Source organism: Lygodium microphyllum, unplaced genomic scaffold (genome assembly GCF_053477565.2).
Source record: "Lygodium microphyllum isolate KBCC unplaced genomic scaffold, Lygodium_microphyllum_v1.1.10 scaffold_33, whole genome shotgun sequence".
NCBI classification, from domain to species: Eukaryota; Viridiplantae; Streptophyta; class Polypodiopsida; order Schizaeales; family Lygodiaceae; genus Lygodium; species Lygodium microphyllum.
The window spans coordinates 1,485,287-1,510,483 of record NW_028229516.1 but is presented as its reverse complement, the minus strand read 5'-3'; the positions used below and the strand labels follow the sequence as shown (position 1 = coordinate 1,510,483).

Here is a 25,197-nt window from a genome sequence, read left to right as displayed (position 1 = left end):
AAACAAACAAAAGAGAACAATTTAAACCTTCAACAAGTAAAAGAAAGAGAGAGGGAGACTCACCAATGAGATATGGCGAGCGTGGGTGGCTTCTCTTTGCAACGAGGGCTCCTCCTCTCCTTCGCGAACAACGGCGGTGGCGGTGGCGGCGGCGGAAGCGGCAGCAAATCTCTTCCTCTTCTTCTCTCACAAAGCCTTGGCTCTCTCCCTCGCTCTTACTCTCAAAAGGCGAAGAAAAGAAAATGAAAACAACGCTTTGGTTTCGGCCGTGCTTTTTTTCCCTGCGGCGTCACTATTGGCGTCGCGACACAAATAACGACGCCAATATTTGCGACACAAATAGCGACGCTAGTTGCGACGCCAATAGCGACGCCTATAGCGACGCCGATATCCGCCGTCGCTAATTGCCCAATTCCTTGTAGTGCTTGGATTTATGGAGTGCACATCCTCTTCTTTTTTGGTCTTATGATTTATGCATGCATCTTCTATATACTATGTTGTTATCACACTTTGTATCTTGCCATAATTCCATGATTTTTCATCAACTATCTCGTACTTATTCTATGTATCACTCTTGTGGGTTCAAGTACATTTTGTGCTCATCTTGTTGGCCATTGCATACTTAACATGTAATCCACTTGTAGAATATAAATACAACACATAATGCTATATGTAGCAGGGCCACAATTTTTTTAATTTGTAACCGTCCCTATTAGCATCACAAATTTATTGCACGCATTGCTATTGGAATCGCAATACACATTGCAAACTGTCGCTATTTGCATTGCTATTAGCATCACAAAATCGACAAAAATTGTGACGCTAATAGCAATGCAAATACTGATGCAAATAGTGACAATTTTATGAAGACACTGATACCAACACGCTTAGCAATGACATGGGTAATTTTTCTGATGACTAATTTCATCGCTTTGAATGTCAGTATGAGGCCTGTATCTTGTAGTGTATATTATATATTTCAAATCATAAATTTCACTAAAGATCATTTACTTAAAATAAATTTACGCAAACACCACATTTAATGTACATTTTCATATAGTGCATTTAGTACGTTTCAACGATGTTATAAGAATCTTCTTGGTTTTTATTTTCTTCCTTCCACTTTTGTGCCCATACCACACATTGTTGATTTCTTCTCCCTTTGTACTATACAAGCACATGATTTTCCATTAGCAAAGAATTTTTATTCTCATTCATGTTTGTATTCATAGTGCCATTGTGATTTATTGCTCTTGCTATGTACTATGTTGTGCCATCAATATTGTCAACCAAGATTTCTTGTAAGGTCACAAGGAACTCATGATGTGATACCTTTGGATACCAAGGCTTATGGATTATATATACATTAGTATAGATTGCATCCACAAATCCCCAAAATGTTATATGCCACCATTTGTAATAAGGCATGCTCTAAAATGGTTGAGACATTGTTCTTATCTACATTACAACTAGACTATCTTGTGGAAGGGAGAGAAGGCTTTCTCCTTTGCTCTAAAATGATTAATCCTTGAGTGGAGACATAGCTTTCAACTTTGATAATTGGTTCATTGAATATGCATCAATTTGCAAGTATTGAAACCAAGCTTCTCTAACCTACCACTGAGTTCCATCTTCTCTCTCCTCTACACCAATAACATAATCCACTATAGTATTTGATGACATTAACTTTAGAAATTGAAGTTCATGTCTAATAGTTGGACCAACCATTAAATTTTTCATTTTTTTAATGATCAAATGTAGATTTCTATATCGTTTTTATTAATTTTAATCTCCTTTCAAAGGAGATTTCATAGTCTTGCAAATAATGTAAGTGTACCCATTTAATATACACATTGCTTAATCCTTGAGATTTTATGATTCACTACATGATACAATTTTTTGTTGGATTTAAAATGTTTGAAAATTCTTGAATCTTATGTAAAGGAAAAGATAAATAAAGGATGGACAACAACTCTACCACGTCTCTCATAACACATGAAATGAAACATAAATAAATTGTATTGCTAGTAGCTATGTTGAAAAACCTAGCTTTGAGACCTTCAAATCAAACCTAGAGATCTTCAACACTTAACAATTTCTCACTAGTATTTATGTCACCTATTTAGATTTTTTCTCATTTTGGTATATGTGCTCTACTTTTAGAATCATATATGGTGCTATAGAAATTTTCAACATAGAGAAAGACAGCTTCCAGTTGTAAGAGATGACCTCCATGTAGTAAAGGGCCATAATTGGCGAAAGAAGAAATTGATCCTTAAGCTAATTTTTAGGGAATCTCTAGACTCTAGTAATTTGGGGATCAATAATGATGACAATACTTTGTATGGAATAGTGGATGCTATGTAGAAACCTATATATTCAATTGACTAACTCGTGTAACCCAATACTCAAAATCATGCTTCCTAGACATAATTATACTTTCATATCCTAAAATTATAAAATTATATACCCATAATCAAAGTAGTAGGACTAAGAAATATGCTCATATTAAGATGAAGGATATTGAGGCATAGGTTGACATGATTTAAGTAACCGAGTATTCAATTGCCTAAGTCATGCCACCTAAATGTCCAATTCTTGCACCATAAATATAAATATATTTCCCCATCCTTATATTCTAATCATGGGTAAACAATATTCAAAATGTTAGGATTGAGAAATATACTAAGGTTCAAGTATAGGATTTCGAGACATGGATTGTCATGAGTAAATTCTTGGTTAGTATTTTTGTTTAGAGTTTCTAATTTCATGGTTTTTTTTAAAAAGAGTTTCCACTTGTTAGGATTATTCATATTTAGTGTTTCTTTAAGAGTCTCTATTTTTGTGGTCTTTTTATGCTTAGTATAAGTGTACATGTAAGCATAAAGTGCACAATTGGTAGGATATTAGAGTTATGGGTTCTATGGGATTGTATAAATATCTTTTTGTTTTTATATTAAAATAATGAATGGAAATTTGTCATTTCTTAATGTATAAAATCATTTGTTATATGGAACCTATAGAACTATATCATTGAATATACATTGAATGCAATATGAAATTGAAGATATGTTTGCATTAGGTTCCATTCTCCATCGTCCATAGGTGTGCTTGTATGTACTAAAGAACATTGGTTGATGTGCATAATATGAGACATGTAATTTCATTTCTATAAGAAAGCGAGAGGAGAAAAGAGAGAGACTAGGACAACATACTAAGATGTTGTGAGTTTACACCCCATGAGTTACAACTTTGGTTAATCAAGTATTTTAAGATAACATGGATGCTAATATGGACATTTGCATGTGTTGGAGGTGCAGCTAGCCAAATCCATTATGTTTATGCAAATTTTCAATTTCATAGAGAATCAACACCCTTCATGTAATGGGGCTCATGCCAAAGTATATGTATAATTATGCTCCATTCCATCATCTCTCTCACTTCTCTCATGAGAAAAGAAGTTATGGTCCATATTGCCCAATAAATCCTCCTTTTTAATCTCATGAGGAGGCTCATCACCCTTGAACTCATCAATTTCTACATAATATGGCACCTATGTCTCCTCTCATTGGTTCTTGGCCTCCTTTCATAGTACATATGGTAGCATGTCTGGATGCCCATTGGACTCTTGTATTCAGCAAACCTCCAAGTCACTATAAACATATATCTTCACAATTCAAGTGGAAGTTCATTTACCTCTTCATTGAGCAAGACATTACCAATGATTTTTGGGATCCCATTCTTCATAAATTTTTATTGTGATTCCATGTGCCTCTCAAATGCATCATTGACAATGGTTACACATACATTTTATCTTTAGCTCCAACCATACCAAGTAATGATACAAATGTAAGGTTTCATCATCTATATCAGTAGAAGAAAAGTAAGCTTGAGGATGTGGAGGGGACTTCCCTCCTAAGGATATGGACATATTCCCCAATCAATCAATGAGCCTTGCAAAACCCATGTAGTATCATGACATTGTGCAACTATGTTAAGTATTTACAAACATTTTCTATCATCGTGCATGCATTATCTCTCCTTATCATGTTGCAATGTGCATCAAAACATGCCTCTAACTCTAGCAATAATAGAAAATAGATGTTCCAAATATTTTAAACCCTTCCATTCCAAATGGCATCTAGTCTCATTTTTTATACACTATTTCAAATACCAAAATAGAAGAAGAAATGAAGATTGATAACCCATGGGGAGGAGAAGCCTTACCTTTCTCAACCCACATGTGTGAGGAGCCCTTTCCTTATCCTCTTACTCCTCCTCTTTGATAGATAGAAAAGGTATGCTCTCTATTGGTTTCCTTCTCTTCACTAATGATACATGAAGCTTGTTTATTCAATGGTTATCTTGTTCCTTTGTCTCTTCCATTGTTTCCTATTTCTTGATGATTAGTTGAAAAAAGAAGTAGAAGTCATAGATGAGATCTTTAGCTCAAGATATTATGCTTTGTGATCCTTGGCCAAACAACCATTGGGGGTTTTCCTTGTTATTTACATGGGTGCATCAAAATGTCTATGTACATTAATCACCCTACAACTTTCCTACATAGGTAAAACTTTAGTAAATGTTTCCTATTTCCTCATTATGGTGGTAAACATGGAATAGAAGATTTCTTATCATATGTAAGTAAACATGTTTTTAAATGCTTTATCCCACAAATTCATGCATTGGTAAACACGTAAATAAATTTATAGTCAATCACTAAGTAAAATAGATGTCGTATTATTGAAATCGAAGTGGTATCACAATGGTAACAAGTCATTATCATATGTAAAAGATGTTAACAATAAGTAATGTTAATTCTATATTCTTATGCAATTTCTTTTACTTATGTGTTGTTATTTGTTAACTTATGCTTGTGTTTGCTTATGCAACATCTTCTTTTTCAAAGCATACATCAATGTACATTTTCTCCTCTAGAGTTTTATTCCATGTTCACCTATATGATAATAAAATAGATTTTTAGATCTATTTATACATTAAACATTACAAAGTAGCTTGTGGATGGTTATTTCAAAATGCATATTTGTTTGTTTATTGCCATGTTATACATGTTCCTGATTTCACCCTCCTAGAAATCCAACCAGGAAAAGATGGTGATTGAGATGCGAGTTTATTTTATGTATGCCCCCATCCCTATGGATATGTTTAACTATATGCCAAAGCTTAGACCATATAAATTATGGAATGCAACATAGCCTCAAGGGTCTAAACGTCAATTTTCTAGATCACATCCATCAACATAGACTATGAATTCTTGTCCTTAGCCATCATGACTAAGGATAGATACATGACATCAGTCATCCTCTCAAGGATCTCCATCACAAACAAAAACAATGCTTGTCGGTAGAAATAATAAATGCTATTCAAAAGAGGTCATTATTGATGTGGCATGCATATACCAATACACAAAGGATAGAGCAAGGTCTCCCTCCAGTGGGAGAACTTACTATTGCTCATATAGTAGAGTGGAAGGAAGTAAAGAGGTGAGTATGGAAGGGGTTATCGATTAGCAACATAAAGAGGTGCATTGTATCTAAATGGAACAATATAGAGCCTCACATTTTGGATCAAGAGGATGAGTTTCATGGGAGGCAGATTTTGTTTACTATAAATAATTCACTTCATTAAGCATATGTGTTTCTAACATTACTTATATCTTGTAATGTATATCTCTATTATCAAGTACATGGATATTATGGGCCAACTTCCAACAAAGTCCAAGACAACATATCATCAATGAAACAATAGACAAGATATACAGGGTTACCTCCTAAGAGAGAGAAAATCAATTAGCAATAATATTCTTGTGCCACAAGAACTCAATAAAATAAGAAATATTTATAAGTAGTTTACAATTTTTTATATAGGGTGTTATTTGAAACATTTCAATCATATTCTTATTGTAATCACTTGGTCTTTGACACAAATACCAGAGAATAAAGAACAAGAAGGAAAAGGGAGATCAAGTGAGCATTCTAATCTTTTTCTCTTTGCTATAGGCACAAGAGAATCAAGAGGGAGAAGGGGAATGAAGATCAAGCAAGTTTAAATGCTTTGGATGAGGATTATGAGACTAGAAATAGTGGATCCAAGGAGGGTTCACCCATATGTCAAATGTACCACCTTAGATAGTGGGTTTTCTCTATTGTATTACAAGCGAAAAACTTGGCTATCGGATTGTGATGTACTAAATCTACTTCTAATATAACAAACAACATTCTTTGGAAGCTTTAAATCCTTTTATGTTATGATTCAATGCAAATATTGGCTTCCAAATATTTATGTATATCCTTGTATTTTGTGTTTACTTTATTTTACCAGGTACACTTTATTGCAACATAGATTTTTAAAAATCCCATGAATAATCTTTGATATCTATTACTAATATATATATATATATATATATAAATTTCTTGGTTTTGACGAGTAGGGTGATCCACAAAATTTTACTTTATTATTACAATGGGACGGGTTTCAGGCCTCGTGGAGTTGTTGAGGTGAAGGTCCTCAATGTTGGAAAGAACTCTTTTATTGGAGTTATACCAATTTTATTTATTCCATTCAGCTGTAAAAAGGTGCTTGGGAGCTCTAGCAAGCTTTTTCATGTCTTCATGAAACCATTGATTTGATGAGTTGGAAAGTATATTTGTTGATGGATTTTAAGTAGATTTCAATTATCCAATCACACACATTAGTGAATATAGAAATTCTCTCAATAGAAGATTCATTGCACGTGCCATGCTAATGATGGTAGCTGGTGACCATCTACCTCAGTGCATGTAACATGTTCGCCTATAATCCTCGGGACACGTCTTAGCAATCCATCGGAAAAGATGTCTAGAAAGCTCCGCCCAGCACTCCCATGGAGTTTCACAGGGTTTGTGATCTAGGACTTTCTGCGACTGCCGTGTAGTGGAAGTATTCTGGTCTTTCCCACTTAGGACCGACCTGAATCAGGGTTTTTCCCTAATGGTCACTTCCTAAACGGCAACTAGTGTCGAATCCCAAGCGAACTACTTTACACAAAAACGCCAGGGTCGAAGAAGATTCACACTGCACTTGGTTCATGGAGAATGGGAAAAGAGAGGGATGCAAGGCTCGACCTCTCTGCCATAAGGCATAGTCCCATTCTGTTCCCCTAGAACAACGTAAATCAGGATAATCATAACTTAGACTCTAGTTCAGTGACCTTGCTATTCGTGTCCCTTGAAACGATCTTCTTGCTGTCCATCATGATTGAGAAAAGTTCTCGGCCAACTGGGACCATCCATCCGTAGGACGGACCTATGGCCATCTCCACCGCACTTTCCTCAGGTTATTTTAGTTATTTAATTACCTAGCACATTTAGTTGGACATGCATCAATCAGCTTCCTTAATTATCCTGCTAGGCACTGGTTCCTTCACGTAATCATAGCACTTGACATAGAAAAGCAATGTCAAACAAGTTTCTTTTCAACAACTTATCATATTTATCTTTGGAATACATTTATAACATCCAGCCCGTAGGCTTATCCATAATCTGTCCGAAGGATATCCAGCAATCCACATGGATTACTAATCCAAGATTCCGCCCATAGAATAGTATGCGGACCTCGACATCCAATCTCAAGTCACATTGGACTCTTCTGCAAGGCCCAGAAGGTGAGGGATTTACAGCCAGAGCTCCCTCTAGCACTTAAGATTGGATGTCTGTAAAACCCAACTTAACCAAAACCTTAAGTGCTATTAGCAGTAAATATGTTATTTCAATTTACTGATTGGTCCTTTGCTTCCAAGCAAATATCTAATCCTCAAATCCTTGGTCACTTTACCTAAGAAAGGTACTATATCATGACAATTATTCATCCTCTTGCAAGATAAACTTGCGTAAGAATCTGATGATCTCATTCCGAGGAATTGGTCATTCCCTTGTGATCAAATCACAAGTCATGCAACTCTGCAACTTGTTGCACAAGTTCCGCATCAAACTATGGGACTATTTACCCATTGAATGGAGTCTTATAATCACTAAATCATGATTAGAAATAACAATCCATTCCTGATTGCATTAGGCTGACATTGTCGGTCCTAGGGTTCCAAGTTCAAACCGAGTTTCATCTTTTTAGTGAGAGATCATTAGGGTAAAAAACCTAGATCATTTCTCGCAAGTATGTCCTACTATCCCTACATTCCGTGAATGTGGGTAAGTCTTTAGGATATAGGAGTTTCAATGTTGGCAATAAGAGCGACTAGGTCATGTCCTCAATGTGTTAAGTCTTGGTTAGCTCTTTGGGATATGTTGCATTGAATTAACCCTTTCTAAATGACTCCCTCGCGGTTTTTAGGTGTTTAGGTTTAAACCAATTTAACTTGTCTATTCTTGAAGATAATTACGCTATCATTTCCACAACCACATGATTCATTGTCTACGTATAAGTTGATTTACAAACCCTAACTTTTCGGGTCAAGATCAAAGCATAGGTTAAGTTATAGCATAATTCCAATTGATCATCCTATAACATGCAAACAAAATTCATGCTACTAAGCTTTAGGATCTTATGTTTAAACATGCAACCTTTTTCTACTTTCTTTTCCGAATGAATTTCTCGTATGCTGAACTTCCAGAACCTTTCGTTGATTTGAGTTTTTAGGTAACTTGCCTAGAATTAAATCTTCTTCATGCAGCCCTAGCAATTTCCTATGGTTGATAGCAACTTTCATTAAGAATCATTTAGAAAAAGATGTTCAATAATGCGATATGCGGTTTATTCCTTCCATGCTTAATCGAAGTGTACTATCATAATTCCGTTGTGTAAAGATGGGCATTATTTAATCTAATTTCATTACTTTGTAATGCATAAAAACCACTTGCTAGAAATGCATAGAAATCTTATTATCACTTTAGTTTGTTCGTTTTATTGTAAAATACCAATGACTAAATTCTTTCATTGTGGGCTATTTCTTTTAAATGATCCAAAGTATTTTAACGGAAAAATGCATCCTATCTCCATAAATGATCCATGCACAATTGAATTATAATGACGTAAATCAAAATTAGGAAGGAAACCTGGACTTGTGGTGAAATGTCCACATGGATGCTAGGAGATGATCCTCTTGCGGTTGCGCCTTGAGCCTTCTTAGGAGCCATCGTGAAGGCGGCCTTTTCGTCTTGGATGCAGACTTATGATCTTGGCCATCTCCTTCGCACATGAAACTTCCTTTGTGATTTGGCCTCCTTGATTGATTTCTCCGTGTTTTGGAACCAGCTTTAGAAGGCTTTACAGGTTTCCTCCTTAAACTTGGAGTAGTGGAAGCTCATGGGGAACCCAAAGGGGGGAAGAAGGCCTCAACTCGCGGGTTAAATGAGCTTCTAAAGGCCCTTGGGTGAAATGGAAAAGGGGGAGAGAGGGTGTCTTGTGAAGGCCAATAAAAAGGAGGTTCTAAGGTACCTCGAGGTTTAAAATGAACATTTGAGTAAAGACACGAGGGGGGGAAAAAGAAAGGCTTAATGGGATTTTTTAAAAAACTTGGTGGGGATCCACGAGAAAGGGGTTTTTTTTGGATCTCGGGGGGTGGGGTTATTAAACCCACATGAAAATGGGTTATGAGGAAGCCCACAAGAAGGGAGGCTTCCAAGGAGGATTTAGAAGCTTCCTAAGAAACTTCTAAAGCTTTTGGAAATCGTGGAAGCCCACGTGGAAGAGAGAAGGTGACTGTGGCAATGGCTTGGCAGCTCCCAACCCTTCGGTTCCCCACCTCACAACGCGCAACACTACACTTAGCTCCCTCTGGCGGCGTTGTGGCTCCTCCCTCCACTCTTGACGGCAGCATGACGGCTTCCCTCCTCCAGCTCTATGGTAGTGACATGATGTTTACCACCTCCTCCTCTCTATTCAAAATCCCCCTGGCTCTCTCCCGCACAAAGCTTATATAGGTGAGGGGAGGGGATCCTCCCTCCCCCACGCGGCTCAATGCATGGGTTTCACCCCCCCTCCTTGCTATATCCCTCTCCTCCAGCACAATTGTCGACTGGGGGAGAGAGGGAAAATTTAAAAAAAATTGTCTTATTTCTAAAAGAATTATTTTTTTGGCCTCCTAAGAGGTGGTTCGTATGAAGAGCATGGGTTTTTCAATAATCCATAGTTCTAAGTCTCAATTTGGCCCATGGAGACCATGTGAGTATCATGGGATTTAGAAATATTACCGTGGAAATATTACATTCTCTCCCCCTTGGAGGAGTCAAGATGTCCTCATCTCAAGATAAACTGGGGATATTGATGGTTGAGAGTGCTTTCATATACCCAAGTGGCATCTGCCTCGGGATAATATTTCCATTGGACGAGGGATTCTATCAAGGTTCTAGATCTCAGTTGTCTCTCCCTAACATCTAGGATCCTATCAGGATTTAGTTCAAGGACTCCTTGACTAGGCATTATAACTTGTTGGTCATGAAGTATATGGTTAGGATTAGGTACATACTTCTTCAATAGGCTGATATGGAATACATTATGAACCTTTAGGTTCTCAGGGAGCTGCAGTCTATAAGCATTAGATAGGTGCTAGGCACTTGAGAATCTTGTATGGTCCAGAATACCTTGGACTTAGCTTTTTGCAATCCCCTAAGGATAGAGAACTTTTCTTTGGATGTATGGGAATGAAGACCATGTCTCCTTCCTCGAAGATTCTATCTTGACACTTCAAATCCTTATATGTCTTCTCTCTATCCTTGGCGGCTTGGATGTCATGTCTTATTGACTTTATTTGGTCATCCATCTCTTCCCACATCTGCCTTGAAGCTTCAACCCTCAAGGTTGGATTTGAGAAGTTTAGGGGACTTCGACAATCATGACCATACAATGCCTGAAAAGGGGTCATCTAAATGCTCTGTTGGTAAGAAGCATTGTAGGAAAATTGAACCAAAGGCAAGTATTGAATCCACTTTTTTGTTTCATGACAGCAGTATGTCCTAAGCATATCCTCGATGATTTGATTGAGTCACTCTATTTGGCCATCCGTTTGGGGATGGTAAGCTATGCTAAAACACAGTTGAGTCCCAATGGCTTCAAAGATGGCTCTCCAGAAGTGTGATGTGAAGAGAGAATCAAGATCACTAACGATTCTTTTGGGTAGCCCATGTAGCTTGAATATCTCCTTGATAAACAACCTTGCAATGTCTGAGGCTTTATAGTTTGTCTTTACTGGAACAAGGTGTGCAATCTTAGTCAGCATGTCAACCACAACCATGATGGAGTTGTATCCTCCCTGAACTTGGGTAGGCCAACAACAAAGTCCATACTGATGAGTTCCCATTTCATTTGGGGAATGTCAAGTGGTTGCAAATTCCCTGGCATCTTGACATATTCAGCTTTAATTCATTGACAAGACAAACACTCAATGACATATTTGAGCATGTCACCTTTAAGCCTCTCCCAATAGTAGCTCTTCCTAACTGCATTGAGAGTCTTGGCATAGCCAGCAGTTCCTGAGAAAGGGGAATCATGAGCTTCCCACAATATCTTCTGCTTAAGTGACTGGCTTGCCGGTATACATACTCTCGTCCTATAGTAGAAAAGTCCAGTATTGATAGAGAATTCATGATACTTAGCCTATAGCTTTTGATATTGATCCTTGATAGAGATCTCCCTTAACATCTTTTGATAGGATGAATCATGGCATGCTTCCTCTCTAGCTAGCTCAAGTATTGGATTGTTTGGCATAGATACCTTTGTAGCTAGAGATCTAGTTGTTGATGGGTTTTGCAAGATTAGAGAATTAAGGAATGCCTTACAACTGAGCGCATCAGCAACTACATTCTCCTTTCCAAGTCGGTACTTGATTTCAAAGTCATACTCCTCCAGCACTTCAATCTACCGATATTGCCTCATGTTGAGTTTGTTCTGGGTATAGATCCACTTGAGACTCTTATGATCAGTCACTAGAGTAAACTTGTTACCCAACAGGTAGTGTCTCCAAAGCTTTAGAGTGTGGATGACAACTAATAATTCTAGATCATGAGTAGTATAATTCTTCTCATGGCTCTTCAGTTTCCTTGAAAAGTATGCTACAGGATGATCTTCGTGCATGAGCACACATCCTAAGGCAAGTGTGCTAGCATTAGTTACTACCTCGAACTCCTTACTGAGGTCTGGAAGTTTTAGGATAGGTGCTGATACCAAACTTTACTTCAATCTATCAAAGCTGGTTTGTTCGGGAGTTGACCATGCAATGGATGTTTGCTTCTTCAGTAAGTCCATCAGAGGTGCTGCAATCAAAGCATAATTTTTTATGAAGACCCTATACCATACTCTCAATCCAAGAAAACTGCATATTTCTTTGACAGTTGTTGGTATTAGCCATTCTAGCACATCTCTGACCTTGGATGGGTCCACTGAGATTCCTTCCACTGATATGATAATTCCCAGATATTCAATCTGACATTTGAAGAATGCACACTTCTTCATCTTGGCATATAGCTTATGTGCTCTCATTGTCTCAAGGACAATCCGAAGTTGGGGTTCATGATCTTCTTCCTATTTAGAATAAACTAAAGTGTCGTCAAAGAAGATGAGTACGAAGTCATCAAGATATGGCCTAAAGATATCGTGCATTAACCTATTGAAGGTGGCAAGCGCATTTGTAAGCCTGAATGACATAACTAGGGACTCAAAGTGCCCATATCTTATGTTGAAGGCCGTCCTTGGGATATCTTCTTCCTTGATTCTTATCTGATAGTAACCAGACTTGAGATCAATTTTGGAGAAGATCTTTGCACCCTGAAGACGATCAAGAAGCTCATCTATTCTAGGAATAGGGTATTTGTTCTTGACAGTTGATTGATTCAACCCTCGGTAATCAATACACAATCAAAGAGTTCCATCTTTCTTTTTCTGGAACAGTACTGGAGCTCCCCATGGTGAACTGCTAGGATGGATGTAGCCCTGATCTAGTAGTTGCTTGAGTTGTTCCTTGAGCTCAATTGCTTCCGGGATGGACATTCTATAGGGTCTTTTTGCAATTGGCACAGCTCTTGGAACTAGCTTGATCTCATGATCCACTTCTCTTTGAGGAGGGAGTTCTGTTAATTCTTCAGGAAACATATCCACGTATTCCTTTAGCCATGAAGGTCCTTCACTAGACTCCTGCTTCTGATCTAACTTGTGGAGCTTAATCAAGTAGACCAATAGTCATTTTCTGAATCCCTTTATAATCCGGGATACCTTGGCCAATTGAATTTTTGGCACTCTAGCCTTACCTTGAGTTGTGACTAAATTCCCCTTCAGAGTTCCGAAAGGAAACTTGGCCCTTTCCATAATTAATGTGGGCGTCATTAGGTTTCAGCCAATCCATTCCAAGTAGACACTCATGGATACCTAGGCTCATGACTCTGAATTTGATTGAAGTTGTCTTTCCTCCCAGAAAGAATTCCACCTTAGCAGTTTTCTTGGTACAAGTAACCTCACAACCATTTGATAATTCCACACACAAGGTATGTGTTTCTATTGTGGCTATTCCTAATTTTTTTGCACAAACTGGTGAGATGAAGGAATGTGTACTTCCACAATCAATCAAGGTCTTGAAACCTTTACCTTGATAGTCTGACGGTGTCTAAATCACCGAGAACTGTCAATTTGGGCCTTTCTTGTGAAGAGCAGCATGGACTGTTGCCCTTTCAAACTCTGCTTCCATGGTCGAATCTTCTTCTTCTTCGCACATTTCCCTATTGGCAATGCAGGCGATTCTTCCTCCACCTCGAGTAGCGGCTCCTTGGCCACGGCCAATTCCTTGGAAGCATGCTCAGTGATGTCCTCCTCCAAGATTGGGACATTGCCTCTTGAAATTTCCTAGCTCGTTGTAGTGGAAACATTGGAGGTTTTGGCTATTGCTTTGAGTAGGGACAAAGTTGTTGACCTTATTAGTCCTTACTTTCTTTCTTTGTCCTTGATTGTGACCTTGAACTCTCTTCATTTGAGGCCTAAATGCTCCTCTATTTGGGTCATTATAAGACCAAGTTTTGTTACCTCTTGGTCTAGCCTGCACCTCCTGAATTATAGGGGCAGCTCAAATGAGTGTGTCCTGAAGATTTGATGGGCATATAGATTCGAGAGGGGTATTCTTTGGTGGATTTAAACCAGTAAAACATTTTGACATCTCTGTGTCATGTCCATCTGTGGTGCATACTTAAGAAGTGAGACGAATTTAGAGTAGTATGCGTCAAGAGTGAGTCCGAGTTGTTTTAGCTTGTAGAACTCATTCATTTTCTGCGTGTGATACACAGATGGTAAGTATCTTCCCTACATGGCTTTCTTCAGCTTCACCTAGGTACGAAATCCCAGTTCACCTTCTACATTAAGTATTGCTATAATCCAGGAGAAGAAGTTTCTTCTCAAGCAGATTAAGCCACCCGAATTAGATGGGAGAGGTAGGTCCAAGCAGATGCTGAAATTTGGATTGAATCCATAGAGGATTACTTTGAAGCAGCCGGTACTACACCCGCCAACCAGGCTATGCTCGCCAAGCTAACTGTAAACGTGTTCGCCTGTAATATTCAGGACACATCTTAGCAGTCCATCGGAAAAGATGTCTAGAAAGCTCCGCGCCCGGCACTCCCATCGAGTGTCATTGGGTTTGCGATCTAGGACTTTCCGCGTCTTCCATGTAGCAGAAGTATTCTGGCCGTTCCCACTTAGGACCGACCTGAATCAGGGTTTTTTCCTAATGGTCATTTCCTAAATAGCAACTAGCGTCAAATGCCAAGTGAACTACTTTACGCAGAAATGCCAGGATCAAAGTGGATTCACGCTGCACCTGGTTCAAGGAGAATGGGAAACGAGAGGGATGTAAGGCTCAACCTCTGTGCCATAAGGAATAGTCCCATTCCCTTCCCCTAAAACAACGTAAATCGGGATTATCATGACTTAGACTCTAGGTTAGCGACCTTGCTGTTCGTGTCCCTTGAAACGATCTTCTTGCTGTCCATCATGATTGAGAAAAGTTCCAGGCCAACCGGGACCACCCATCCCCGTAGGACGGACCTATGGCCACATCCACCATTGTCGAACTGCTGTGCATCCGAGATGTGGAATCCACCAAAAAGGTTATGCTGAACATTGACCATTTGTCAAGGCACTTGCTTCTTATCATCATATGTAATTAGAGGGTGTTTGTCTAGATGTTGTCAGCCATTGGACATGGGTTTTTACTATATTATAGTCAGCAAATAAGACTTTTACATATGGAATAAGTGTATCTTTTTGGTATGTCACTAGCTCACCTGTACAAATACTTCTTTTCGGTATCATGCTATGGAAATTAAGCGAAGGGTACTTAAGGTTCACACTGTTTTGGAACTTGTTCGACATGCAGAGATCCGGAGGCTAGGGCTAATTGAAACTCATGATATTGTGCTAGGCAATGGATTGGTGGGCATGTATGCTAAGTGTGGTGCATTCGCAAAAGCAGAAGAAGTGTTTGATAAGCTAGCAGCCTCAAATGCTGTCTCTTGGAATGCCCTAATCTTTGGGTATGCTGACCTTGGCAATGCTAAAAGGGTTATCAACTCATTCTGGAAAATGTTGGTAGAACATGTAGAGCTAGACAGTGTCACATTTGTTGTTATGCTTACTCCTTGCAATCTTGCAGGGCCAGTGGAGGAGGGCTTATGTACTTTGATACTATGAGTGCTGTGTATGGCATCATCCTGACAAAAGAGCACCACATTTGCATGGTTGATCTTCTCAGCCGTGCAGGGCAGTTTGACAAGGTAATAAGCATAATCTTGAAGGAACCGATTTTGGAAATGTGGATGGCTCTGTTCGGTGCAGAGTCGAATAGCAGCAATACCAGATAGAGCTGCAGCAGTAGTTTTGACATGCATCACTCAATGGCTGAAAGAAAAGCCAGCCGCTTTATTAAGCAGAAGGGGATTGTGAATAGTAAACGACAAGGAAAACAAAAAGCTAATTTGGGGGCTACTTAATGAGTCGATGGGAAGGGAAGCTTTCTCTGGGGGCCGCAGGAAAATTCGGAGGAAGGGGCTTTTCTATCCAGTTACCACTTATTTTGAGAGACTCGTGTTTTGTGATGGCTCCGGGGGGGAAGATACCACTTGTAGCAGATCTGTTTCTGGAAACAACATTGCCGACTCATTGCTAATGGAACTTTTTTTTTTTGCGCTCTAACTTTCGGTAGTATTTTCTTCCCTGAATGCAATTTATGACCACCATTGATTTTGGCTGAGCTCTTTGATTATTCTCAGAGCAGCACTGTCAAGTCTCATAAGTTATGGAATGCTCTGATGTATATCTGTCGAAGTCTCCCTTGGAGTTTCTTTGTGCAGTGTTTCCACAGATTAATACCCATCTTGTGAAAGCCACAATACTTGAGCACGGTGATGATTTGAAATTCGTGACTAATTCACTGATTTGCGCTTGAAAACTTACGAATCTACTCTCTCACTTCATCCTAAAGTTATTGATGGAAAGGAAGATACAAGTGCAACAGAAAAGGGGAGCTAGGGGAGTCGATACAGGTGGGAGAATCATGAGTGGCGCAGGAGTGCCAGGGCAATACTACTAGTCCTGCTGCCAAAGCTCAATCGTCGCTTCAACTTGCTCCACAAAGAAGACCCTCAAATTCGATGACCTCTGCATGGTCACCCGTTGCCGAGACACCAACACCAACGTAGAGTCTCTAAGACCTATTACAAGCACATCATAATTGAGGGTCACAGAAACTTTCGCTCCATCTGGAAACTTTCTCAGAGGCGCAGGGTAATTTTCCGATTCTGGAACTCAATTAGCTTTCAAAAGTTGTCGAAGAGACCAACATACCAAAGATTATGATTAGAGGGAGTCAAGCAGAGATGAGGGGAATATGATTGGTGCTTTGTGCCTATTATGCGTAAATGCACAGGCCATGAACAAGGCATTACTACTCTCCAATGTATTGGTGTATTGTCTTCTCCATACTCATAATCACACTTGCTAGATTCGTGGAATTGAAGCATATCCAAATTGCCAAGGAGCATAGAGATATTCATGCAATTCGAGCAGCTGAATGTCATTCTGCTCACAATATCCTGAAATCCTGAAGCTAAAAAGGAAATTTTAGCATAAAGGGTGAAAAAGAGAGAAGGATCATGAAACACTTACTAGCATGGGTGTTCTTGATGATGAAACGAATGAGCATAAATCTATTATGAAGAGCTAACAGTACGATTGCTGTTTTGCTACCTTATAGAAACTTCTGTTTATACAAACCCTATGCTGTAGTATGTAAAGAATGTCCACTTTGTTGGAGTGCAATCACTGATCAGATAATAGATTTGACAGCTTGATAAAAGCTAGAGAGTCATGTAGTGTCAAGTTTTGGTCCTTAAGAACAGGCTGAAGTATTTCATGGTTACTTGATACAAAATTTTTGCATAGAAATCTGAGTCAAAAGACAGTAAATTTACAGCAAACACATGATATATACCATGTAGAACTCTTCCTTGTTTATGAAGAATTACTGGTTCATTCAATACAAGGAATTGTGTATGATCATGAACATTATTGATCTTTCCAACTGATCAACATCACAGGAAGCAATTGTAGTCATAACAGATTTGACTTCATTCTCTTGCTTGATCTTCTATCCTGAAATTCGTCAAGGTCTTCTGTAGACACGAATTTACTTTGCTTTGGCAAACCCTTCGACATCTTTGGTGAACCCGACGTGAAAGCGTCGTAGAAATTTCAGGATGGGAGATACTTCAGCCTCTATTTCAGCCTCTTCTACAATTCCAACTGCGTCCTCTACTTCAGCTCCATCAATGACTGATGCGTCAAGTACTTAAATAGAGGATCTAAAGAAAATTTTGCAGAATATGTCCATGTATATGCAGCTCCAAAATCAACAGACACAATTGTATATGCAGCAGCAACAATTGCATCAACAGCAGTTGTCTCAGCAAAGGCAATTCTATTCAGAGCAAGAGAATGCAAACAACGCGACTAAGGCTATTGAAGCAGTTAAGAATGAGAAGAAGCTATTTGATGGCCATAATGTTTCAGCATATTTGAAGACATATGAGATCAAGATGGGGTTTTTCAGAGTTCCAGCTGGACTTATGAGTAAGTATTTCCTTTGTCTTGTCACACCCGCCTTGAGGGCGAAAGTGACTGATCTTTTTATTCAAAATACACATTGGCAAGATTTTAAGAAGGCCCTGAAAGAAAAATATTTCCTTGAGGACTTTGGTATGGCTACTCGGCGGTCATTCCAAGAGTGGGTCTACATGCCAAACAAAGGTCTAGCTGCTTCGAAGTTGATTCGAGAATTTGAAGAGAGGTATAGTCAGCTTGATGCCATTGAACAAAGAGCATTGGATGTTGAAAAAGTTGAGCTTTTCTTGCAAGTTGTAGATCCTTCTCTACAGGAAGAATTGGGAGAGCTTCTTGAGGATCGCACGAAGCCCATGGGTCTTAAAACGGATTGGCAAGATGCCCATGATGCAGTCTCGACTTTGACCACGAGGAGGATATGGAAGACCTGCCTACAGAATGGTTTCATGACACCGACACCATCATCTGCTCCTATGCCTACTTCTATCCCTGTTATTTCTTCTCCTCCTCATCCAGTTTCTTGGCCTATGCCAGTGCCTACTGTTTCCACTCCATCTATTCCTCCTATTCCACGACCGATGCCTGCACCTTCTGCTCCAAAACCATCCGCTCCATCGGTGCCTACCTCTCTTGATGATATAATCAAAGGCATAACGGATTTGACACTAGGGTCAGTTAAAGCGGAGTTGGTGGGAAAATTGAAAGAGCAGTTTGCTTTGACTGTGCCTACTACTTCTTCTAGTGCTCCTACTGCACCTAGGAGTGCTCCTAATGCACCTAGGAGAGATTGGAGATGTATTTGGTGCGATAGTACGGACCATGAGCATTGCAGGGATTGTGAATCCTTTCAAGATGCAAGGAGGAAGAATTTGGTATATTGGGGACATGATGGTAAGATTTGGTTGACTGAGACAGGAGCTCCACTTGCTACCAACTTTGGTAAAGGTGGAATGAAGAAGTTAGTGGATGACATGGCTGCGCGTACTTCTTATGTGACAGCTAGAGGTGATGCTTCTGCATATGGAGTCCAGATTGAGAAGGGATCAGAGACTCAGTCAACACTATGGACTTATGGTATGGAGACTGCAAACAAGGGAAAAATTTAGCAAATTGTTTTGACTAGTGCAGGCTCTAGCATCAGATCAGAGACAGGTTGGGATTCGCATGTTGATAGGTACTTTATTTATGCTTATTTGGCTAAGTCTCAGGGAGAAGATGTACTTGTTGAGGAGAAGCGTAAGAGGGATGAAGAAAACCCAAGTGTAGCTAAAAAGACTAGAGGGGGTGAGTTTGTTACTCCACCTACTGCAGGACCGTCTTCAAGACAGGGCCAGATCGACAGATGGAATATGCTCAAAAGAGAGAAAAGAGGCAAGAGTCTAGAGAGAGAAAGCAACCAGGGTTTAGATTGATGTCCGATATTGAGACATCTACGGACATGAAGAAAATCTTTAATGACAAGATACTTGGCTGTGAGGTGACTTCCACTATTTCTAAGGTTTTGGGCATCTCGAAAAGAGAGTTTCAGGAGGTCCTGAAGAGAAAAAGACATGCATTTCCTACAATTGATACACAATGAGTTTTTATTGGGGAGTTGGATGAGGATGAGGATGAGGTTATGGTTGAGATTGCTTCTGTTTTTCCGCAGGTAGAAAAGAGGGTTCAGCCTATGCATTATGCTGAAACTGATGAGCCTGTCTTGATACCGCGTAGTCACTTTTCGCGGAGTCATTGGGCTAGAGCAACTACAGAGATGATGGTAAAGATTGGAGAGAAACAAGTGCCTTATGTTGCTTTAGTGGATCATGGTTCAGAGATTAATCTCATAGTTCGTGGAGTTTATGAGAGTAACAGATGGCCTATGGATGTAGAGCATGGGTGGCGTATGAGAGCCGCCAATAACATTGCAGGTGATTTGTATGCTGCCTATCCTAGTGTCAGGGTTTCTATTGGTTATGTAGAGAAGGATTTCCATTTCTTTGTGCAGGATTCATGCTCTTATCCCATAATTCTTGGACAGCCATTCATCACAGAGATGCGCATGGAAACAAAGGTAATGGATGATTGATCTGCTTATGCACGGATTTGCAGTAAAGATGGTATGAGAGCAGTTCAGTTTATGACTGTGTGTGTGAACCATGTTAGAAACAAGGATACTCTCAGAGATGCACCTTTGCCCACTGTGAGGGATTCGGGTTTTCATTAGGTACTGCCGTTTCGCGAGATGACGGTGGTACAGAGCAGAGGAGATTGGAGTTCTCGCCTCCTGGCAGCAGTATTTTCTCCTCCGGTTTTGTTGGGATTTCAACAAATAGTTCAATGAGCTATCAGAAGATTTCTAGGTTGCCTAGAGCTGCCAGGTAGTACATATGCAGGAAGGAGAAAATTTTGAAAAATCCAGGAATTTTAGAGGATGATGAGCACATAGATGGGATGTATGACAGTATGATTTGTGCAAATACGATGGAAGAGATGGAAGATATGCTGAAAACTGATATGCAGAATTGTCACAGTAATGTATTAGTGCAATCCCTGGACATGTTTCATGAAATTGCAGGTTTTGTATCACAAATTGAGTCAGAGGCTGAGGTGGCTTAGCAAAAAGTGTTGAGTGCTGAAGAAATTCAGCAAACAAAGTTTCCAACTGGTTATAATCAGCTTTCAGAGACACAGAGGGCTGAAAACTTTCAGCCAACAGAGTTTACTGCTGAAATATTTCAGCATTCAGAGTTTAGGGCTGTTCCTATGCAGTCCATAGAGCAGAGGGTTGAGGATATTCAGCCATTGGAGTGCAGAATTGCTGATTTACAACAAGATTTGAGTAATGCATAAGAGCATAATGAAGCCAGGGTTGACACGAAATACAAAACTGTGAATAAGAAGGTGAAGCCAGTAGCTGTACCGCTTCCACCTGACAGTGATCAACAAATAGAGAGGACTGCTAAACAGCCAATTTTGAGGAATCCGGAGCATATTGGTCATAAATTTTCAGCAGAGACTCTTGCTGAATTGAAAATTGGAAATGGTGATTTCTTGCTACCCATAGAGAAGCAATGCTTTCAGGAGATGCTTGAGCAACATGGAAGGGGATTTGCTTTTTCTCCGCATGAGATTGGATGTGTAAATCCTGATATTGTTGCTCCTATGGTGATCTTTACTATTCCTCATATTCCATGGAATCTCCGACCTATTCCAGTGCCTAAAGCACACCTGCCAAAGTTGATTGATTTATTGAATGAGAAAATCAGGATGGGAATTCGTGAGCCTTCATCTGCACCATACTCAAACAGGTGGTTCACGGTTCCAAAGAAGAATGGTACTCTCCGATTTATACAGGACATGTAGCCACCAGTAAACAGAGTTACTATCAGGAATGTTGGTATAGGTCCAGTTGTGGATGAGTTTGCAGAGGCATTTGCTGGACGTGTCATCTATTCTTTAGGTGATTTGTATTCAGGATATGATCAATTTCAGCTGGCTTTGGAAAACAGGGACATAACCACCATGAGAACTCCTATTGGGCTTGTCAGGATGTGTACCTTGCCTCAAGGTGCCACTAATTCTGTTGCGCATATGATGAATGCCATGCATAAGGTCCTTCGAGATTACATACCTCAGCTTACTATGTCTTTCTTGGATGATGTGCCCATTAAAGGATGTGTAGAAGAAGAGAAGAATGAGAGTCTAAATGAGCAGGGATGCAGATACTTTGTGGCTGATCATATTTCAGCATGTGAGAAGATTTTGGCCAGGTTAGAAGAAGTAAACTTGACACTTTCAGGGCAAAAATCTGTTTTTGGAGTGAATGAGGTTGTCATTGTTAGACATATGTGTGGATATTATGGCAGAAAACCCTCACCTGATAAGGTGAATGCTATAGGCAAGATTGCGGAGTATTGTTCTACCACTTCAGAGGTACGGAGATTCATTAGAGCTTGTGTGTTTTATATGATTTGGATACCTCATTTTGCACACATAGCAGATTGTTTATATCAGATGCTTCGAAAGGGGCATAAATTCTATTGGGATGAGAGCCACACTAGAGCCATGCGGAAATTGAAGAAGTTATTGCAGAATGCTCCTACTCTCAGGAAAGTGGATTATAATTGTGGGAAGCCTATTGTATTGACAGTTGACACTAGTCCAATTGGCATAGGTTGGGCTGTGGGTCAAGATGATGCAGATGGAAATAGGTATACTATTCGGTTTGGGGCGAAAGTCCTAAACGAGAGACAGAGGAGATATCCGCAAATCAAGAGGGAGTTATTGGGGATTGTTACGGCTCTCAAATGTGACAAGGAGTACTTTATTGGAGCTTCAGTTGTGGTAGAGACAGATTGCTTACCATTGATTGGTATGATTACGAGTTGCTCTACTTCGGATATAGCTATGCTGAGATGGATTGCATACATCAAGTCATTAAATCCAGAATTTAAACATATAGCAGGGAAGGATAATCCAGTGGGGCAGATATGCTATCTAGAGCCAAATATGATGATGAAGAGACTCTACTTGCGGAAGAGGATGATGTAGAAATTTCAGCCACTATGGTTGATCATGTTTGTCATGTCTATGATATTGTGGCTTTCATAGAAGAACTCTATGTTGGAGATTGGTTGCAGATTGGCAAGTACCTTAGTACACTAAGCAAAAGAGATGAATGGACAGATAAAGAGTTCAAGAAGATCAGAAGGAAAGCCTATGGCTATTTTCTCAAGGACGGATTTCTTTGGAAGCATCCAAAGAAAAGAGGTGGATTACCTTTGCGGGTTGTCTGCGATAGAGAGACACAATTACAGGTGATGAGGGAGTTTCATGAGAGTCCTTGGGCTGGTCATAGAGGAGTATGGGCTACTTATGAGAAAATCAAGGAGAAGTATTGGTGGGAAGGCATGTATAGAGATGTTTCTCACTTTGTTGAGACTTGCAAAGACTGCCAGATGTATTCGGTAGTGCGTCATCAAGATTAGCTTCATCCGACCTATCCGCTATGCATTCATTATAAGTGGGTAGTTGATTTGGTTACTATGCCTATGGGTCTATGGAAGATGAGGTATATTGTTCTGGCTAGAGAGGATCTTACCAATCATGTTGAGGGCAGATCTTTGAGAACGAAGACCACTAGTGCAGTGTGTAAGTTCTTATTGGAGGAAATTTTCTGCAGGTATGGTTGTGTGGGTAAGATCACTGCGGATCACGGTGAATTGGATGCAGATGAAGCTAGGGATTTTTTCTCTCAGCTAGGAATCAAGTTGGCTCTAACTACAACATATAATCTAGAGGGAAATGGGAAGAGTGAAAGAGGGCATTCGCCGATAGTGAAAGCATTAGCCAAAGCATGTAGAGGACAGATTGGAGAATGGCCGAGACTTCTACCATTTTCTTTGTGGGCTGATCATACGACTCACAGTGTTACCACAGGATATACGCCTGCAGAGCTGATGTATGGTCAGAAACCTGTTATGGCGAGTGAGACTTGTGCTTTGACTTGGTCAGTTTTACCTTGGCAGGAGGATTTGATGAGAGAGGAGCTCTTAGCTCTTTGGATTCAACAGTTGGAGAGAAGACCAGAGGATATTCAACTAGCTATTAATAGGTTGAAGGTTGCTAGACTAAGAAATAAGGACAGGTTTGACAGCAGGCATCGCTTGCGGCCTAGAGTAATAGAAGAGGGAGATTGGGTATTAGTCTTTGATAGCAGCCTTGAAAATCAGCATACTGCACTTTGGAAGATGATGAAAAGATGGTTTGGACCGTACATAGTTAGAGATGTCTTTGATAATGCAACATATGAGCTGACAGAATTGGACGGCACAGTGCTTAGAGTGCCTATTGCTAGAAAAAGAATTAAGATTTTCAAGAAAAGAGATAAAGAAGATTATGCATTGGAAGAATTTGCAAGAGAAGAGCAACGAGAAGAAACTCCAATGGAAGAAACAGATGATATGACAGATAATCTTGTTGATATACCGGAAATGCATAATGATGAGTCGATTGATCTATTTGTGGATCTTGATGATAACGATCATGGGTAGTTGGCCCATCCGGAGGATGTGCAGGATTAGAGGGGATGGATGTCGAACTGCAGCGCATCCGAGATGTGGAATCCACCAAAAAGGTTATGCTGAACATGGACCATTTGTCAAGGCACTTGCTTCTTATCATCACATGTAATTAGAGGGTGTCTCTCCAGATGTTGTCAGCCATTGGACATGGGTTTTAACTATATTACAGTCATCAAATAAGACTTTTACATATGGAATAAGTGGATCTTTTTGGTATGTCACTAGCTCACCTGTACAAATACTTCTTTTCGGTATCATGCTATGGAAATTAAGCGAAGGGTACTAAAGGTTCACACTGTTTTGGAACTTGTTCGACATGCTGAGATCCGGAGGCGGGGGCTAATGGAAACTCATGATATTGTGCTACGCAATGGATTGGTGGGCATGTATGCTAAGTGTGGTGCATTCGCAAAAGCAGAAGAAGTGTTTGATAAGCTAGCAGCACCAAATGTTGTCTCTTGGAATGCCCTAATCTCTGGGTATGCTGACCTTGGCAATGCTAAAAGGGTTGTCAACTCATTCTGGAAAATGTTGGTAGAACATGTAGAGCTAGACAGTGTCACATTTGTTGTTATGCTTACTGCTTGCAGTCTTGCAGGGCGAGTGGAGGAGGGCTTATGTACTTTGATACTATGAGTGTTGTGTATGGCATCATCCCGACAAAAGAGCACCACATTTGCATGGTTGATCTTCTCAGCCGTGCAGGGCAATTTGACAAGGTAATAAGCATAATCTTGAAGGAACCGATTTTGGAAATGTGGATGGCTTTGTTCAGTGCAGAGTCAAATAGCAGCAATACCAGATAGAGCTGCAGTAGTAGTTTTGACATGCATCACTCAATGGCTGAAAGAAAAGCCAGCCGCTTTATTAAGCGGAAGGGGATTGGGAATAATAAATGACAAGGAAAACAAAAAGCTAATTTGGGGGCTGCTTCATGAGTCGATGGGAAGGGAAGCTTTCTTTGGGGGCCGCAGGAAAATTCGGAGGAAGGGGCTTTTCTATCCAGTTACCACTTATTTTGAGAGAC

At 39.8% G+C, this 25,197-nt stretch overlaps 1 protein-coding gene across 1 annotated transcript; it reads left to right on the top strand.

Moving 5' to 3' along the window:
- The first annotated feature begins 15,303 nt into the window (after window positions 1–15,303).
- Window positions 15,304–24,976, top strand: LOC148009193 (putative pentatricopeptide repeat-containing protein At2g01510). The gene is made up of 4 exons (XM_087673688.1): window positions 15,304–15,521; window positions 15,641–15,761; window positions 24,396–24,649; window positions 24,769–24,976. The coding sequence occupies exons 1-4, from the start codon at window positions 15,304–15,306 to the stop codon at window positions 24,974–24,976; spliced, it is 801 nt and encodes a 266-aa protein (XP_087529814.1).
- The last annotated feature ends 221 nt before the right edge of the window (window positions 24,977–25,197 follow it).

What these genes read in the sequence shown, in the direction of transcription:
- LOC148009193 (XM_087673688.1), top strand. Translation starts at nt 15,304, where the DNA reads ATGGAAATTAAGCGAAGGGTACTTAAGGTTCACACTGTTTTGGAACTT. An exon ending in TGGAATGCCCTAATCTTTGG is followed by an intron (nt 15,522 to 15,640) that starts GTATGCTGACCT and finishes GCAATCTTGCAG; the next exon opens with GGCCAGTGGAGGAGGGCTTA. An exon ending in GTGCAGGGCAGTTTGACAAG is followed by an intron (nt 15,762 to 24,395) that starts GTAATAAGCATA and finishes GTATGTCACTAG; the next exon opens with CTCACCTGTACAAATACTTC.